The sequence below is a fragment of the Oncorhynchus masou genome, unplaced genomic scaffold (genome assembly GCF_036934945.1).
Source record: "Oncorhynchus masou masou isolate Uvic2021 unplaced genomic scaffold, UVic_Omas_1.1 unplaced_scaffold_1082, whole genome shotgun sequence".
NCBI classification, from domain to species: domain Eukaryota; kingdom Metazoa; phylum Chordata; class Actinopteri; order Salmoniformes; family Salmonidae; genus Oncorhynchus; species Oncorhynchus masou.
In genome coordinates, this window is record NW_027000533.1 from 6718 (window position 1) to 25733 (window position 19016).

Here is a 19016-nt window from a genome sequence, read left to right on the forward strand (position 1 = left end):
GGACAGTGGTAGACAATTTCAAGAAACTCATTCTTGAAGAAGGGGTATATCCAGCATCCCACCACACACACACACACACACACACACACACACACACACACACACACACACACACACACACACACACACAAGCAATTTGCTGAGATGTACTTGGAGCCTCCAGTCCTCACACACTCAGGGGGTAATATCAGTCCATTAGCCATACACACAGAAAGAAGACGACGTTGGTTATAGAGGTTTCAACAGAGACATTGCAAACCTCTGAATAGCTCTCTGACAGCAACTACAACTATCTTCGCTCTCTAATCAAACTCTTAGGACAACCTAAGCTTAGCCCCTATCCTATCCTACCCTCGTAACTCCTTCATCCACCTCAGGTAACCGCAGCCTTTACTAAGGCTATGGCAGCCTGGTACGACTGCCTCCTCTTGAAGGACAGGACCCTGACAGATTACGAGAAGGAAAAGCTGGACCGTGTGAACGTGAGAGCCGGCAGCGCCGAAGGTGGCGATGTGACTATAGGCCCAACGGACAGTCTCTTCACCAGACCCATGTATGTGCCGTTAACGCACTACCACCATCTCGACGCCCTATTAGCCATCATGGCGTGCTACGTCTCCCGAGAGTGGAAAGTTTGTGCGACTATCCCGTGAGACATGTTCACATTGAACCGGGGCAGCTGCTCCATCACGCATCACAATCCCCCGTCAAGTCAGCGAGGAGAGGAGAAGAGTAAGCAAAGTATAGATACGAAAAGGTTAAAAAGAGAACATCACCATCCTATTCACACTACACACACACAAGTGGAAAGACACTGATCCAACCTGGACATGGCCCCCATAGCCTTATGTGGCCAGTCTCCACAGCCATTGATGGAACAGCCAGCCCTCAAGACATGGACTCCACTGCCAGCTACCAAGACCTGAGGCTCATTTCAAATCATTACACATTCACTGTACAGCATGTACTGATGACACAGAATATGAATAAAAAGCTCAACAGCCCTTCTCACAGTTCAGTGCCTGTTGTTACATTGACTATTCATCTCTACCCCTACACCTGTCTTTCAGTCATTACTATGCAAGGCATACCTTGCAGTGTTTCATATCCCCCATAGGATAGACTGTGCACTCCCAGCACTTACACAGACGAGGGGTAGCACTTATGCATCACTTGCCCAACTCTATTTCAGGTACAACTTAGTGCTTACATTGGGATGGAAATGTAGCACATACCCATGACAGACATGGTGAATTAGTCAGCCCTAGCAAGCAACTCCCGAATGCACTCTGTGAGACTGAGACAGAGTATCATATTGTAGCCTAAGTCAGGTGCATTTATTATAGACACAGAGATATTTAGCCAGAGACTAGGACAGTGTGTATGAGAGACAAACTAATAATAGACAGGGGAGAAGTGCAGCCACTATCACCTACATAGGACGAAGAAGGACATGAAACCAACTGTAGGGGGACACGGGAAGGTACATGCTGAAACACACCGGGTGACAGGATGGTTAGGATTACTATCATGCTCACCAGACACAGTGGTCCTAACCAACAGATATGTTATTTCTATAGTTTTACAATACTTTTAGAATACTTTTGGAAGGCATAGTTAGTGTTTCATATCCCCCATAGGATAGACTGTTCACTCCAGCACTTACACAGACAGGGCCACTTGCCCAATGTCTATTTCAGGTACTTAGTGAATTTACATTGGGATGGATGTATGACTATATCCACCTGGTGGTAATGTGGTACAAGTAATGAATGCAATAACCCTTCCGTTGTCTCGGCGGGTCAGACAACCCGGGGCAGTTCCGATTGTAGACACAGAGATGCCCTAGGTCCGTGTGTATGGAGTGACAAACTAATAGACAAGGTGTAAGTTGTAGCCACTCCTGTCCCTGTGTGGGCGGGGGTCATGTGAAACAGACCGGGTCAGGATGGTTAGGATTACTATCATGACCAGACACAGTGGTCGTAACCAACAGATATGTTATTTCTATAGTTTTACAATACTTTTGAATACCTTTGGAAATAGTTAGTTGATAAGGGGTCAGAGTGACCCCGGCGGCGTGCAAGGTGTACAGCCTGTCACTTCGTCCCTGTGTGGGCGTGGCGCCATAGTGACTTCTGGGGCAGGATGTGACCCACCTGGTGTTAGTGTGGTACAAGGTGAATGCGTTGTAACCCTCCCCTGTTGTCTCGGCGGGGTCAGAGTGACCCCGGGGCGTTAGCTCCGGTGTAGTGTATCCTGTCCCCGTGTCCCCGTGTGAGTTTGGAGTATCGATTCGTTAGCAAGGTGTACCCTTCAAACTACCTTCCCTGTGGGGCGGGGTCATTGTGCCTTTTCAGGTTACCCCGCATTCATTACTTGTAACACTCCTGTCCCTGGTGGATACTAGTCAAACATCCTGCGGCGTTAGAATTATGTTGTAACGCCACCTTCCCTGGTGGGCAAGGGCCCTGTGTGCGAGGGGTCAGACCGCCCGGGCTCTCTGTCCCCGTGTGAGTTTGGATATCGATTCTAAAAACGCCCCCTTCAAACTACCTTCCCTTGGTTGTGGAAATTGTGCCTTTTGGGTATGGCTGTTGTTACACAACCTTCCCCCTTGCCTTCGGCGGGTCAGAGTTACCCCCGGCAAGCTTTACGAGTTCAAACTACCTTCCCTTGGTTGTGGAAATTGTGCCTTTTGGGTATGGCTGTTGTTACACAACCTCCCCCTTGCCTTCGGCGGGTCAGAGTTACCCCGGCCAAGCTTTACGAGTTGATTCCCAGTGTGTGTGTGTGGGTCAGAGAGACCCCGGCGGCGTTAGCGAGGTGTATGTTGTAACCCTCCTGTCCCTGTGTGGTGCCGGGTCAGAGTGACCCCAGGCCCTGTTGTTAGGAGTTGTTCCCCCCCTCTGTCTGGGACGGGTCAGAGAGACCCCGGCGGCGTTAGCAAGGTGTATGTTGTAACCCTCCTGTCCCTGTGTGGTGCCGGGTCAGAGTGACCCCAGGCCCTGTTGTTAGGAGTTGTTCCCCCCCTCTGTCTGGGACGGGTCAGAGTGACCCCGTCAGGCCCCACTCACTTGTCCCCGACAACTCAGTGCACCCTCGGTGCAATCACCTGGTGGTGCGGGTCGGATGGGACCCGAAGGGCCCTGCAGACAGGCAGGGTTCCCCCCACGCGCCTCGTCCCATTCACGTGGCCACCGTAAGACCCCGTAGAGCTACTAATTTGTCAGGAAGAAAGAAGAAGAAGAAGAAGAAGGTGCAAGACACGGGAGGCCAGCCGAGCGAGAACCCGAAGACGAAGGAAGAGACAGCGGGCCGCCCTCCGTCCTTCACGACTGGCCACCGGCGGGGGCGTAGAGAGCCTACTAATATTGTCAGGAAGAAGAAGAAGAAGAAGAAGAAGAAGAAGAAGAATAATAAGAAGAAGAAGATGAGGATGATGATTCCTCCTGCCTACGGAGCGCGAGCCACCGCAGTACGACTCTGACGACACCCAAACAAGGGCACTGCGTTCATCCACCTCTGGCCTGCTCGACGACTGAGGAAGACAGAGCCCCAAAACTGTTCGTTGCTCTGGCGGTGGAACAAACTCCCTCCGCCTACGACTGTAAGCAGGAATACCTAGGATAGGATAAAGCAATCCTTCTCACCGAGATTTAGATGCCTACTGTAAAGTATGTTCAGGAAGAAGAAGAAAAAGAAGAAGAAGAAATGAGGACGATGATGAGGACGAGGACGACGACGGACGACGAGAGGAATACGACCCCGCCGAGCGCGAGCCTCCGCCTACGACGCCTCGCAGTCCTGGTTTCAGCGCGGCTCAGGTCCTGGAACAGATATCCTCCAGCGTCCACCAAGAAGACAAAGAAGACTACTGCGATTCCGAAGAGGAGGACGTTTCGGAAGATGAAGACGGCGAGGAATACAACCCCGAGCGCGACGCCGACGACTACGAAGACGACGACGACTACTCGCGGTCGTGCTCCTCTTCGGAGGAAGAGCGAGAGGGAGACGCGGCCGCTGCCCGAGTGCGAGACATCCAGCCAGACAGAGAGCGAGCCAGAGACAGAGACCGAGACAGAGCCAGAGAGCCAGAGCGAGAAAGGGAGACGTTGCTGTCAAAAAACGGCAAAATCAAATGGTCCTCCGCGGCCTATCGCGGCCCGGACCGGCCCCGCGCCGTCCGCAGGCCCGGCCCCGCCGTGACGCCGGGCCCCACGGCCTACGCCGAGTCGCGAGCGATCGACATCGCGTCCTCCTTCCGGCTGTTTGTCACACCGGCGATAGAAAGGATAATTGTGGACATGACGAATCTGCAGGGGGTGAGAAAATACGGCGACGGCTGGCGACCCATGGACTCCACCGACCTGCGCGCCTACGTAGGGCTGCTGATCCTAGCCGGCGTCTACAGGTCCCGAGGCGAGGCCGCGGCCAGCCTGTGGGACGCCGAGAGCGGCAGGACCGTGTTCCGCGCCACCATGCCGCTCAAGGTGTTTCACAAGTACTCGAGGCTGCTGCGATTCGACGACCGCCAGTCGAGACCCGCGAGACTCGCCACCGACAGACTGGCGGCCGTACGAGAGGTGTGGGACCTGTGGGAGGAGAGGCTGCAGGCCCTCTACAACCCGGGGCCCGAAGTGACGGTGGACGAACAACTGGTCCCGTTCAGAGGTACCGTCTATGTATCTGTGTTTTGTACGTGTAAGCATAGAGAGCACGGGCAGTCTTATGTATCTGTGTTTTGTACGTGTAAGCATAGAGAGCGCGGTAGCGGTCAATGTATCTGTGTTTGTACGTGTAGCATAGAGAGCACGGGCAGTAGTAGCACGGGCAGTAGTAGCAATCGGCAGTAGTAGCAATCGGCAGTAGTAGCACGGGCAGTAGTAGCACGAGCAGTAGTAGCACGGGCAGTAGTAGCACGGGCGGTAACGTAAACGCGGTGCGCCCCGATGGTGAGCCAGTAATAACGATGACGCTGCTAATCTCCTCTCCCTCTCCTCTCCCTCTCCTCTCCCTCCCATCTCCCCCCCGCCCGAAAGGACGCTGTCCTTTCCGACAGTACATTCCCAGCAAACCGGCCAAATACGGCATCAAGTCGTGGGTGGCCTGCGACGCCAAGTCCAGCTACGCTTGGAAGATGCAGGTGTACACCGGCAAGGCGGCCGGCGGAGGCCCCGAGAAGAACCAGGGCGCGCGCGTGGTCCTCGATCTGACCGAGGGACTGCCGGCCGGTCACAACGTCACCTGCGACAATTTCTTCACCTCCTACGAACTCGGGCAGCGGCTCCTCGAGAGGGACCTCACCATGGTGGGCACGGTGCGAAAGAACAAGCCCGAGCTCCCTCCCGCGCTGCTCCAGTCCAAGGACAGACAGGTCTCGTCCTCCAGGTTCGCCTTCACGCCCACCGCCACTCTAGTGTCCTACCTGGCAAAGAGAAATAAGAACGTGCTACTTCTGAGCACGCGGCACGCGGAGCCCGACGTTAGCGATCGCCGAGACCGGAAGCCGGCCCTCATCCTAGACTACAACCGCAACAAGGGCGGCGTGGACAACCTAGACAAGGTGGTCGGGACCTACAGCTGCAGACGGATGACCGCCCGCTGGCCCCTGGTCATCTTCCACAACATCCTCGACGTGTCCTCCTACAACGCCTTTGTCATATGGCGAGAGATCAACCCCGACTGGATGCCTGGGAAGCGGAACAAGAGGAGGGTGTTCCTGGAGCAGCTCGGAAAGGCGCTCGTGAAGCCCTTGATCCAAAGAAGGCAGCGTCTCCCCGCACCGGCCGCGTCCGCGCTCGTCAAAGTCCTACGGGGCGGCGTGTATCCGCCGACGAGGCTCGTCCGCAAGCCCCGGAGCGAGCCGCCGGCCCGGCCGCCGCCGCAGTCGCCACCCGGCCGCCCCGCTGGGGGCGAGTAAGAGGAAGAGGTGTCAGCTCTGCCCACCCAAGAAGGACGCCAAGACACACACCACGTGCTGCAGGTGTAAGAAATACATCTGCAAAGGCTGTTCACACCCATACTGTCACACTTGTGCCCACTGGGCCTTTAGCCAAGACGGGACAGGGTGACCCAGGGGGGGGACACTGTGTGCTAGGCATAATAGGAGGACAACGGGAGGGTCTGTGTGGGCGGGGTCATAGTGACGTCAGTGGGGTCAGAGTGACCCCTGCGGCGTTAGCAAGGTGTATGTTGTAACCCTCCTGTCCCTGTGTGGGCGGGGGTCATAGTGACGTCAGAGGGGTCAGAGTGCGGCCGGGCTCTCTGTCCCCGTGTGAGTTTGGATATCGATTCTAAAACGCCCCCATCAAACTACCTTCCCTTGGTTGTGGAAATTGTGCCTTTTGGGTATGGCTGTTGTTACACAACCTTCCCCCTTGCCTTCGGCGGGTCAGAGTTACCCCGGCCAAGCTTTACGAGTTGATTCCCAGTGTCTGTGTGGGTCAGAGACCCCGGCGGCGTTAGCAAGGTGTATGTTGTAACCCTCCTGTCCCTGTGTGGTGCCGGGTCAGAGTGACCCCCGGCCCTGTTGTTAGGAGTTGTTCCCCCTCTGTCTGGGCCGGGTCAGAGTGACCCTGTCAGGCCCCACTCACTTGTCCCCGACAACTGAGTGCACGACCTCGGTGCAATCACACTGGGAGGTCAGCCGAGCGTTCCGGATGGGACCCGAAGGGGCCGAAGGAGCAGACAGGCAGGGCCGACCACGCGCCTCGTCCCATTCACGTGGCCACCGTAAGCGGGGCGTAGAGAGGCTACTAATATTGTCAGGAAGAAGAATAAGAAGAAGTAGAAGAAGAAGAAGAAGAAGAAGAAGCAGAAGACGACGACGACGAGGACGACGAGGAGGAGGAATACGACCCCGCCGAGCGTGAGCCCTCCGCCTACGACTGTAAGCAGGGCGTAGAGAGCCTACTAATATTGTCAGGAAGAAGAAGAAGAATAAGAAGAAGAAGAAAAAGAAGAAGAAGAAGAAGATGAGGACGATGATGAGGACGAGGACGACGAGGACAACGACGGCGACGAGGAATACGACCCCGCGAGCGCGAGCCCTCTGCCTACGACGCCTCGCAGTCCTGGTTTCAGCGCGGCTCAGGTCCTGGAACAGATATCCTCCAGCGTCGACCAAGAAGACGAAGAAGACTACTGCGATTCCGAAGAGGAGGACGTTTCGGAAGATGAAGACGGCGAGGAATACAACCCCGAGCGCGACGCGGACGACTACGAAGACGACGACGACGACTGCGCGGTCATGCTCTTCTTCGGAGGAAGAGCGAGAGGGAGACGCGGCCGCTGCCCGAGTGCAAGACATCAGCCAGACAGAGAGCGAGCCAGAGACAGAGAGCGAGACAGAGCCAGAGAGCCAGAGCGAGAAAGGGAGACGTTGCTGTCAAAAACGGCAAAATCAAATGGTCCTCGGCGGCCTATCGCGGCCCGGACCGGCCCCGCGCCGTCCGCAGGCCCGGCCCGCCGTGACGCCGGGCCCCACGGCCTACGCCGAGTCGCGAGCGATCGACATCGCGTCCGCCTTCCGGCTGTTTGTCACACCGGCGATAGAAAGGATAATTGTGGACATGACGAATCTGCAGGGGGTGAGAAAATACGGCGACGGCTGGCGACCCATGGACTCCACCGACCTGCGCGCCTACGTAGGGCTGCTGATCCTAGCCGGCGTCTACAGGTCCCGAGGCGGGCCGCGGCCAGCCTGTGGGACGCCGAGAGCGGCAGGACCGTGTTCCGCGCCACCATGCCGCTCAAGGTGTTTCACAAGTACTCGAGGCTGCTGCGGTCGACGACCGCCAGTCGAGACCCGCGAGACTCGCCACCGACAGACTGGCGGCCGTACGAGAGGTGTGGGACCTGTGGGAGGAGAGGCTGCAGGCCCTCTACAACCCGGGGCCCGAAGTGACGGTGGACGAACAACTGGTCCCGTTCAGAGGTACCGTCTATGTATCTGTGTTTTGTACGTGTAAGCATAGAGAGCACGGGCAGTCTTATGTATCTGTGTTTTGTACGTGTAAGCATAGAGAGCACGGGCAGTCTTATGTATCTGTGTTTTGTACGTGTAAGCATAGAGAGCGCGGTAGCGGTCAATGTATCTGTGTTTGTACGTGTAGCATAGAGAGCACGGGCAGTAGTAGCACGGGCAGTAGTAGCAATCGGCAGTAGTAGCACGGGCAGTAGTAGCAATCGGCAGTAGTAGCACGGGCGGTAACGTTAACGCGGTGCGCACTGATGGTGAGCCAGTAATAACGATGACGCTGCTAATCTCCTCTCCTCTCCTCTCCCTCCCCCTCTCCCCCGCCCGAAAGGACGCTGTCCTTTCCGACAGTACATTCCCAGCAAGCCCGGCCAAATACGGCATCAAGTCGTGGGTGGCCTGCGACGCCAAGTCCAGCTACGCTTGGAAGATGCAGGTGTACACCGGCAAGGCGGCCGGCGGAGGCCCCGAGAAGAACCAGGGCGCGCGCGTCGTCCCGATCTGACCGGGGACTGCCGGCCGGTCACAACGTCACCTGCGACAATTTCTTCACCTCCTACGAACTCGGCAGCGGCTCCTCGAGAGGGACCTCACCATGATGGGCACGGTGCGAAAGAACAAGCCCGAGCTCCCTCCCGCGCTGCTCCAGTCCAAGGGCAGACAGGTCTCGTCCTAGACTACAACCGCAACAAGGGCGGCGTGGACAACCTAGACAAGTTGGTCGGGACCTACAGCTGCAGACGGATGACCGCCCGCTGGCCCCTGGTCATCTTCCACAACATCCTCGACGTGTCCTCCTACATCGCCTTTGTCATATGGCGAGAGATCAACCCCGACTGGATGCCTGGGAAGCGGAACAAGAGGAGGGTGTTCCTGGAGCAGCTCGGAAAGGTGCTCGTGAAGCCCTTGATCCAAAGAAGGCAGCGTCTCCCCGCACGGGCCGCGTCCGCGTCCAAAGTCCTACGGGGCGAGCCTGTATCCTCCGACGAGGCTCGTCCGCAGCCAGCCACCCGGCGACAGAAAGAAAGAAAGAAAGAAAGAAAGATGTTTTTGGGAAAAAGTCGCTAATGCGTCTTTAAGTCACTATCCTGGCCCACCTCTGTCAATTTCTCTTGAAACAAGATACCGGGCTCTGCAAGAAGCAAAGCCACTCCAAAAATATGTTGAACTCGTGTAACTATTCCTCTCCACGGAAGTCTTTAGTAAAAGGCGAAAGGCTTGTGCGTAATGAAGAGAAACCAGAGTTGTATGGAAGCCAGAGGTCGGGGCCCGAGACACACTCTGTGCACTCTCGGCCGGGTTCCCGCGGGTGCTCCCGGAACCCACTCTTCCGAGTTTGATAGGGCTGTGGATAAAAAGAGGGTCACAGACACAGAGACACAGAGGTGGCACAGAGACACAGAGGTGGCACAGAGACACAGAGACAGAGAGACAGACAGAGACACACACACAAACACACACACACACACACACACACACACACATCCTGGCCCAATTTTTTTTTTAACAAAAATGGCGGGAAACGGGGGACCCCATTGAAAAGCGCTTCGCCCTCCTTTCAGTTTGAATGTTTTTTTCCCTTCTCTTCTTCTGCTAGCTAGCTAGCAACTAGCTAGCTAACTAGCAGCTAGCTGTTTACATAGCTTTGTGAGTTTGTACTTTTCCTTGACAACGGGAGAAAAGTGTTGCACCGTTCCCGGAGGTACTGCAATACCGGGTCGATGCGTGGAGCGGACGGAGCAAGCCCCATTTCCGACTCCCTGTTCAAAAAATCCATTTAATATAAGGTCCCCGATGGGGGACGTATCAGATATTAAACTGATAAGAACAGATTTTTTTTTTTTTAAAAATAATTTATTACATTCAATACCATTCATACTTACAAATCATAATTCTCATTCATACTATTTACAATACACCATCACCAAACACCCAAACAAAAACAAACCTCAGGGGAGCATCGTCATACCCGTCATACCTAACCAATACCTAACCATTCCCTATCTCCCCGTCCCTAATCTATCCCCTTACTACCCTAGAACACTCCCAGCCCTAATCCCCCTTCCACCTCTCCCCGTGCCGCATGCTGCCCCACTTCCTCTCCTCCCCTCTTCATCCTCCCCCTCACATCACTTTCCACCCTCCTTACTATCCCTTCCACCCCCCAGTCTCTCCCTGTCTTAACTAAATTCTGCCTGGCTTCCCACAGTCCCTTTTTAAAGAGACTCATGAGAAGCCAGAGCAGAAACCTGTCCCTATCAGTACCCCTCGCTCTCCCTACGCCTCTCTCTAACCTAGCCCACGTTACTACAAAATCGCTCCTAACCAAACCTATCAACACCCGTGCCCTAGCCCATACCACTCCGGCAAAGGCACAGTCCCAAAAGGCATGGCGCACAGTCTCCTCCCTGCCACAAGCAGATCTTGGGCAGGTGGGGATCGCGTCAAAGCTATGCCGGTACATAATAGCTCGTACCGGCAAGCACTTGTGGAGGCTCAACCAATTCAGGTCCTTGAGCCTGTTGTCCAGGCCCCGCGCCTGCACTCCTCCCAGACCACTGACGAGATGCCCGCTACAGGCGCAGGACTCCCTGCCTGTCTGACATCCTCGTACAGGTGCCTGTGATCTAAACCTACTCGGGCAACTTCAACCTTGGGGTGCGCACATAGCCACTTGGCCGCATGGCCAAAGTGCCACGGCAGCTGTTCCGCCCGAGGACCCGCGTTAGACCACACCATTGAGAAGAACACCCGCAGGAGGTAACCGGACGGGTGTATAACCGGATTTGCAAGCTCCGTCAACAGAAACGAAACAAAAATTGCGTCCATCTTGAGGGGAAATGTGGTATCCCCTACCTCCCTCCCCGATGGGACAGAGCATGCGAGCCCTGGCGACCCACTCGTACCTGCCACCCCACATGAACTGAAACACGAGCCTCACTAGAGGCCTTCTCAGACAAGCCGGCAACGGGTAGATGTATGCCAAGTACAAAAGAGATGGCAATACATCCACCTTCAAGACAAGGACCTTACCTATAAAGGACAAAGACCTAGCCTTCCACATTGCTAGCTTCCTCTGTACCACTGCGATACCCATGTTCCAGTTCAGCGTCGCTGAGCCGGAGGTCTCAAAATGGACCCCGAGAATCCTCAGAGGCCCCTCGCAGAGAGATAACCCTCCGGGCACATCCGTCCTACCGCGCCATCTTCCGAAAAACTTAACGGAAGACTTTGCATGGTTAAGAACCGCCCCCGACGCTCGGGTGAAGTCCCCAATGATGGCAAGAGACCTTGTCAAGCACGAGTCCTTGCATAACAGCAAGGAAGTGTCGTCGGCGTACTGCGTCATCTTAACACGCAGCCCACCGCTCCCAGGGATCAACAAACCCTCCACCCCTGTGTCTGCCCTAATGGCAGCCCCCAGAGGCTCCATGTACAGAACGAAGAGGAGAGCCGAGAGTGGGCATCCCTGCCTGACCCCAGACGAGAGGTCAAAAACATCACCTAAATGACTGTTTACACTCACTCGGCACCCCGCTCCGACATACAAAGTACGGATCCATCCTATGTATTTCTCCCCAAATCCTAATCTACCTAACACCCTGAATAGAAAAGATCTATTCACGCGATCAAAAGCTTTCGCCTGATCAAGCGCTGCTACCATTAAAGGCAGCCCTCTATCTTCAACCCAGGCGATGGAGTCCCTGATCAACTGTAGGTTCTATCTTATAGAACGGCCCTCTACCCCGCACGCCTGATCCTCGTGGACGACGTAGGGAAGGGCTGTGCGCAACCGGTCTGCTAAAACCTTTGCAAGAATCTTGTAATCTACGCACAGCATGGTCAACGGCCGCCAGTTGCCAAGGTCGGTTGCTTCCCCTTCTTATAAAGAAGTGACAGCACACCTTCAAGGATGGCCTTCGACTTCGAGGACCACTGGTCCAAGTATACCCCAAAACTTGAGGTAAAACTCAGCCGGCAGCCCGTCCATCCCAGGCACCTTCCCTTTTCCCATCCTCCTAAGGGTGCTCTCAACCTCTTCTAGTGAGATCTGGGCCTCCATCACGTCTCTAATGTCCTCCGGCAACCGCCGGGACAAGTGTTCTAAAAACACGTTTCCCTGCTCTACATCTATCTCCCTTTCTTTAAAAAACCCTCGGAAATGATCAGTTGTCACCCTGACCATTTCCTCTGGTTTTCTAACTATACTACCGTCTTCTTTTCTAATGCCATGCATTACTCTCCTACTCTGCCTGGCCCTAACCGACTTAAAGAACATAGCGGAACAAGTCTCATTATGTTCTAGAAAGCCACTATGCTCACGCTCCAGAAAAGCTCGAGTCTTCAGCTCCTGCAGCTCCCTGAGTTGCGCCTTTAGGGCAGAGGATCTCTCCCAGTCAATCGACCCGCCGAGGTTGCCTGCCTCGTACTCGAGTTCGATTAACCTTTGGAGACGATCCACCTCCCTCCTTTCCTCCCTCTTTTTCCTTTTACAATAGCCTATTATAAAAGCCCTAATCCTCGCCTTAACTATATCCCACCACTCCAACACCCCCTCGCACATAGACCGGAGGCCGTCAAGCCTTCGAAAGAAACACAAAAATGCGTCGACGAAAGCCTGCTCCTCCAGTATATCCCGGTCTAGCTTCCAGTACCCCCTACCGAAGAGGCAGACTGGCGACCCCACCTGCAGAAACACCCCGTCGTGATCCGAGAAGAAAACAGGCAACAGCCGCCCAGACAACTGACCCAAAGACCTGGATAGAAAAATATAGTCGAGCCTCCGCGCAACCCCCCTGGAGTTGCGCCATGTAGGACCGACCATTACCGGAGTAGTATGCAGGCCACCATCAACCAGACCATGGCAAGCCATTAGCCCGGTGATGGAGCCTGCACTACTGTCACCCCCTACTCCTAAATCTATATTAAAATCCCCTCCTATCACCAAGTGCCTATTTGTAACACACAGGGGCGCCAGACAGTCCACCATCTCCCTCCTGTCTGACGCCACCTGTGGTCCATATACCCCAATTAACCTATACCTAACTCCTCTAAACTCTACATCTATCCCCATAACTCTACCCTGCACTATGACAAATGCTTAATCTCTCTATTCCCACACAAAATCCCTACTCCTGTTGAGTGCACCCCTCCTATGCCCCAAAAAGATTCCCCCTTATCCCACTCCCTCCTAAACCTATTCACATCCCCACCATCCCTCAGGTGAACCTCCTGTAAAAAACAGAAATCAAAACCCACCCCTTCTAAATAACAAAATACCGCCCTCCTTTTAACAAAGTCCCTTAACCCACGAACATTTAAACTAAGAAAAGAAACAGACATATTTATTTAACAATAACCGACTATAAAACCCAAAACCCAAAGAAAAAACAGGAGACTCACCCGATGCTCCCCTGGTCCTTCTCAACCGGCAGGGACGTCCTCTCCTGACGTCCCCCCGTTCTCCTCCATCTCTCCGACCCAGGATGCAGGCAAGGTGTTAGGTCTTGGAGTGCCCTGCATCCCGGGTCCTTCACCAACACTCTCCCTGCAGGCTGCTTGTCTGAGATTAGGGGACCCCATCCCCTCAAATAGGAGCTGGGATTCCCCCCCAGACAAACAGCCCTGGTCCATCTCCTGGCTCTCCCCCTCCACTAGTAGGCCAGGGGCTGAGGAGAAGAGAGAGTTTAAATAGACATTCCTCTCCCCCATCCCTCTCTTAGCTCCCCCCTCCCCATCTACTCCCCCCTCCCTGCCTGCCCCACTCCCCTTCCTCTTCTTTTTCTCTTTTGTCGGTGTAGGAGGTAGCGGGGAGACATCACCCCTCTTCCCCGCTAACTCCTCCACCATTTCCCTCATCTCCTCCACCAGGAAGCTCGACATACTGTCTCCCCAGTCCCTCACCCCCCCTCCACCCCCCCCACAGGACTTGCCACTGGCAACCCCTCCCCCCCCACAGGTCCTGCCACAGGCACCCCCTCCCTCCCCTCAGGTCCTGCCACAGACACCCCCTCCCCCCCCACAGGTCCTGCCACAGACACCCCCACAGGTCCTGCCACTGGCACCCCCTCCCCCTCAGGTCCTGCCACAGACACCCCCACTCCCACCACTCCTCCGCCGTTGATCCACCACGTTCTTCCACTCCCTTGGATTCCTTCTTCTTTCCTTCTCTTGTCTCTTTTTTCTCCTCTTCTCTTTTCTTGCCCTCCGGGCCAGCCCTCTTCGCCGAAAAAAGCCCTCCGTCCCCCCCTCTTCTTCCCCCATCCCCCGCTCCTGCTCCCCCTCCAACTGCAGACGCGTACGACCTCTGGCGAGCCGGGCAATCGCGCCACAGGTGCTGAGTGGAGCCACACCCGTGGCACGCCTTCGGCTCGCCGCAGTCCTTGGCCTCGTGCTCCCCAGACCCACAAAACCTACACTTTCTAGTGCTGCACGAGGCCAGGATGTGTCCGTAGGCCATACAGCGCCTGCAGAACGGGGGCTGACGCGCATAGTACAATGTCCCCCTGTCAGCCCCCAGGGAGAACATGGCTGGGGGATGAAGGTACCCTCCCACCCCCTTAGGATCTTCCCTGAGGAGGGCCTGAAACCCTCTCCTCCCAGTCCAAAATCCCATTGAATCCTTGATGGGCCTTCCTGAGGAGACGTTGTCCATATACCTCCCCAGGAAAGCCCTCACCTCCTCATCCTTCACATATGGGTTGTACATGTTAACTGTGACAACTCGAAAGTTATTCTTCGCCAAGCTCTTCACCTCATAAAGGCACATTGGTTTTGCACTCCCCACCTCTTTCGCTTTCTTCAACACCTCATCGTGTTTCTTCTCTGTGTAAAAGGCAACATCAAAGGTTCCTTCTAATGAGTTGCCTTGAAGGCAAAACACATCTCTCACCTCCAGCTTCAGGGTTCCCATAAGGATTGTTCTCCCGAATGTCTCCCTCCCAAAAGGCTCCACTTCTTTTTCCCTCCAAGCAAAACGCAGGGTATTTGCGAGTCCAGTCCCGGGGACCGACCCATATGTCGTCTTCTGCGCCATTCCCACAAGGAGAATGACGCACTCCTCCAGGAAAAAAACAACGACCACAAAACAAATCTAATGGAGAGAAAAAAATATTCCCCCCAAAAATTAATTATTTTTGTTCTTTTTGATTGAAAAAAACTAACAGCGTTTTTACCGCTCTCCTGGTTCGACCTCTTGACTCAGTGGGCTCTAAGATACCTCAGTATCAAGCTTGGTTCTGAGCCAAAAGGCCGAGAAGCGATAACCCACAAATGGAACCCTGCAAACGCCGGGCCCCCGGGGGCCTCGACAGAACTCGGCGGGTTTGCAAAAGCCGTCTCCAACCCTTCCTCCCTCCCCCCAGCCAGCCAGCCAGCCACCCGGCGACAGAAAGAAAGAAAGAAAGAAAGAAAGAAAGAAAGATGTTTTTGGGAAAAAGTCGCTAATGCGTCTTTAAGTCACTATCCTGGCCCACCTCTGTCAATTTCTCTTGAAACAAGATACCGGGCTCTGCAAGAAGCAAAGCCACTCCAAAAATATGTTGAACTCGTGTAACTATTCCTCTCCACGGAAGTCTTTAGTAAAAGGCGAAAGGCTTGTGCGTAATGAAGAGAAACCAGAGTTGTATGGAAGCCAGAGGTCGGGGCCCGAGACACACTCTGTGCACTCTCGGCCGGGTTCCCGCGGGTGCTCCCGGAACCCACTCTTCCGAGTTTGAGGGCTGTGGATAAAAAGAGGGTCACAGACACAGAGACAAAGAGGTGGCACAGAGACACAGAGGTGACAGCACAGAGACACAGAGAGACAGACAGACAGAGAGACACACAGAGACAGAGACAGAGAGACACACAGAGACAGACAAAGACACACACACACACACACACACACACACAGACACACACACACACACACACACACACACTATCCTGGCCCAATTTTTTTTTATTTTTTTTTTTTTTTTTAAACAAAAATGGCGGGAAACGGGGGACCCCATTGAAAAGTGCTTCGCCCTTCTTTCAGTTTGAATGTTTTTTTCCCTTCTCTTCTTCTGCTAGCTAGCTAACTAGCAACTAGCTAGCTAACTAGCAGCTAGCTGTTTACATAGCTTTGTGAGTTTGTACTTTTCCTTGACAACGGGAGAAAAGTGTTGCACCGTTCCCGGAGGTACTGCAATACCGGGTCGATGCGTGGAGCGGACGGAGCAAGCCCCATTTCCGACTCCCTGTTCAAAAAATCCATTTAATATAAGGTCCCCCGATGGGGGACGTATCAGATATTAAACTGATAAGAACAGATTTTTTTTTAATCAAAATATATTTATTACATTCAAAATCAAACAATAATCATCAATAAATCAACTTAAATATCCACTATCAACAAACTAAAAACAATCTTTCCAAACTAATAATCTATAACCAAAACCAAAAACCACTAACAAATAACCAGTAACCTACACACTATCCATATACGCCTCCTTCATACCACCAAATGTCACCCAGTGCTCCCTTCTCCTTCCTAGCCAGCTGTGACACCACCTCCACTCCTAAATCCCCTACATCACCCCCATCTCCCACCATCACCCTCCCCTGAACACGGCAACAGCACCCGGCACCAGCCCCACACTCAGGTCCATCGCACCCCCTCTCCGGACTCCGAACAGGGATGTCACTTCCCCAAATAGGAGATCCGACTCCCCCTCCATCATCCAACTTCTAGCCATACCCGGGAGGTCAAGTTCAGCGAGGGGTTTAAAAGATGACGATGAGGGGGCCCACGAGGGCCCCGCTATCTCCCCACCCCCTCGTTCTGCCCCTCCCCCTCTTTCCACCTCTCCTCCTCCTGCTGTCCACCCGTTCCACCTTCTTTGTCCTCTTGCACGGGGGTGTATTTACCAAAGGATTTTGATATATCGCTTCACACGTAGCTTCTTCCAAATTCTTTCCCATTTCCCTCTCTACCAAATCCTTTCCCATTTCCCTCTCTACCAATTCCACCACCATCCCTCTCAATTCTTCCACCCTTGCCCTCACCGCTTCACTGTCCCCCCAATCCCTCACACCCCTTCGCCCTTCCGCCTTTCCTTCCGGACCCGTCGCCAAGACCACTTCCACCTCCTTCCTCTCCGTTGTTGTCTCCTCTAGTCTCTCCACTCTCACCGTCTCCTCGCTCTCCCCCATCACAGTCTCCTTCTTTTTCTTCTTCTTTTTTCCTCCTTCTACCGCCTTCCCTTCCATACATTAAGGGAACTTTTTGACAATCACCGTATGGTTAGTGAGAAAGTCCATATTGGAACTGTGCGGTCCCTTACTAGACGTCCGAAAACATTTTAGAAATTCGGGGGACGGCGTCGGGCGAGCGGTAGGGGCCAGACCTACCGGAAGTCATCAAATGAACTTTGTCGGACATTCGGTTTTCGTTTAATAAAATAAACAAATTTTAGCCCATTTTGCGCAATGCCGAAATATCCCACAAGAGGGCATAAGCAATCATATTGCTATTGGACAAAACATCACGAATCACGACGTGCCATATCTCGGAAACCGAAAATATTTCTGCCGAAACTTGGTGAGCGTAGGTTTGGCATTATGGGAAGATGGCCCGAACAAGATGGCGTCTAGGCCTCAACGGTTTTGAGTTATGGCCATATTTCTGGGATTAAAGGTCCAAAATGAAAATAGAGAAAAAGATTTTTTCACTTCACGTCAAAGTCAAGGAGCCTCCGGTGTCAATAAAAAAAAATCGGCCATTTATCTATCGTCATTTACGAAATCGTACGTTGACCAGATCGTGATGTTCAGATATAGGTGTTTTTTTTTTCAACGGTTACAGATCCAGTTGCAGGGTGTTCATACGAGTATTTTTAAAATGTGCTGCGGAGCTCTGCGACATTTCTGTGATTTTCTATGATTTTCTGAAATAACACACACTCACTAAACCCTCCGTAAATAACTCAGTACTTAACGTAAAGACTTAAAACTCAGGATTCTGTAAAGGCATACCCCAATGAGGATATGAGTTTATTTATAGCTTCCTGTGCCAACCGGAAGTGCCATAATTGGTGTCTCAGGGGCTGTTTGGAAGGGTTAAAAAAATCAGATCTGTCCAAAACTTCATATGTGTGATTAGACAACCCCCATGAACTGTAAATCAGTCATTTTCCCAACAGATGTCAAAGAAAAGCTCTCACACACACACACAGCAAGGATGGAGTGACAAAGCGTGGTGTTTAAAGACACAGAGAGCAGGCAATGGCATAAACATAATCCCAAGGCAGGGCCGAGTCCAACGAGGTGCCCCGCTTGACCGTAGCTCACTCGGTCTGAGCGCAGCGACCATGAGAAAAATAGGCCCACAATGAAGCCTGCACCACAATGTCATTTGATTTTGGGTGACAGCGGCGGAACCGTTAGGTTTAGAAGGACAATTCAAACACAGGACTGTTCCTAAGGTCCTCCCCATCTGTGCAAGCCTAACCTTGACTGTGTGGCATTAACCTTTCACAGTTAAAAGTAGGTGTTTACAAAAAAACAGTGTGCATTGACTTCTCTCCCCATAGGAATACATTGCCTGCTCCCCTAAATACAACCTGGGGTCTTTATGGGTTATGAATGCTGTATGAACCTGTCTTCTATGACATTCCATCAGACCACTATGAGGTCTACCTGTGTTGATTCTAAGCTTCCTGGAGCAACCGGAAGTGGTTAAATTGACCCAAAAGGTATTTGGATGTACATCACCTCGAAAGGTGCCGAGGCCTCTGCATTATTCAACCCTGTGTAGATCAGTCAATTCTCAACTTAAAGACTTAAAACTCAGGATTCCCTAGGTTTCTATGTCAGTCAAGACATGTGTGTATTTATAGCTTCCTGTGCCAACCGGAAGTGCCATAATTGGTGACTCAGGGGCTGTTTGGAAGGGTTAAAAAAATCAGATCTGTCCAAAACTTCATATGTGTGATTAGACAACCCCCATGAACTGTAAATCAGTCATTTTCCCAACAGATGTCAAAGAAAAGCTCTCACACACACACAGCAA

At 53.2% G+C, this 19016-nt stretch overlaps 1 protein-coding gene, 2 non-coding genes and 2 pseudogenes across 3 annotated transcripts; 1 reads left to right on the forward strand and 4 right to left on the reverse strand.

The window, feature by feature from the left end:
* The first annotated feature begins 401 nt into the window (after positions 1-401).
* On the forward strand, positions 402-5923 carry LOC135529028 (piggyBac transposable element-derived protein 4-like). The gene is made up of 4 exons (XM_064957977.1): positions 402-649; positions 2995-3465; positions 3695-4674; positions 5043-5923. The coding sequence occupies exons 1-4, from the start codon at positions 402-404 to the stop codon at positions 5921-5923; spliced, it is 2580 nt and encodes an 859-aa protein (XP_064814049.1).
* Positions 5924-9109: 3186 nt separating this feature from the next.
* Positions 9110-9228, reverse strand: LOC135529048 (U5 spliceosomal RNA). Its single transcript, XR_010453633.1, has one exon. It is a non-coding gene; the product is annotated as a U5 spliceosomal RNA (small nuclear RNA).
* Positions 9229-9661: 433 nt separating this feature from the next.
* LOC135529043 (U2 spliceosomal RNA) lies at positions 9662-9835 on the reverse strand (annotated as a pseudogene).
* A 5652-nt stretch (positions 9836-15487) lies between these two features.
* Positions 15488-15606, reverse strand: LOC135529049 (U5 spliceosomal RNA). The gene has a single exon (XR_010453634.1). It is a non-coding gene; the product is annotated as a U5 spliceosomal RNA (small nuclear RNA).
* Positions 15607-16123: 517 nt separating this feature from the next.
* On the reverse strand, positions 16124-16298 carry LOC135529031 (U2 spliceosomal RNA; annotated as a pseudogene).
* Positions 16299-19016: the final 2718 nt, after the last annotated feature.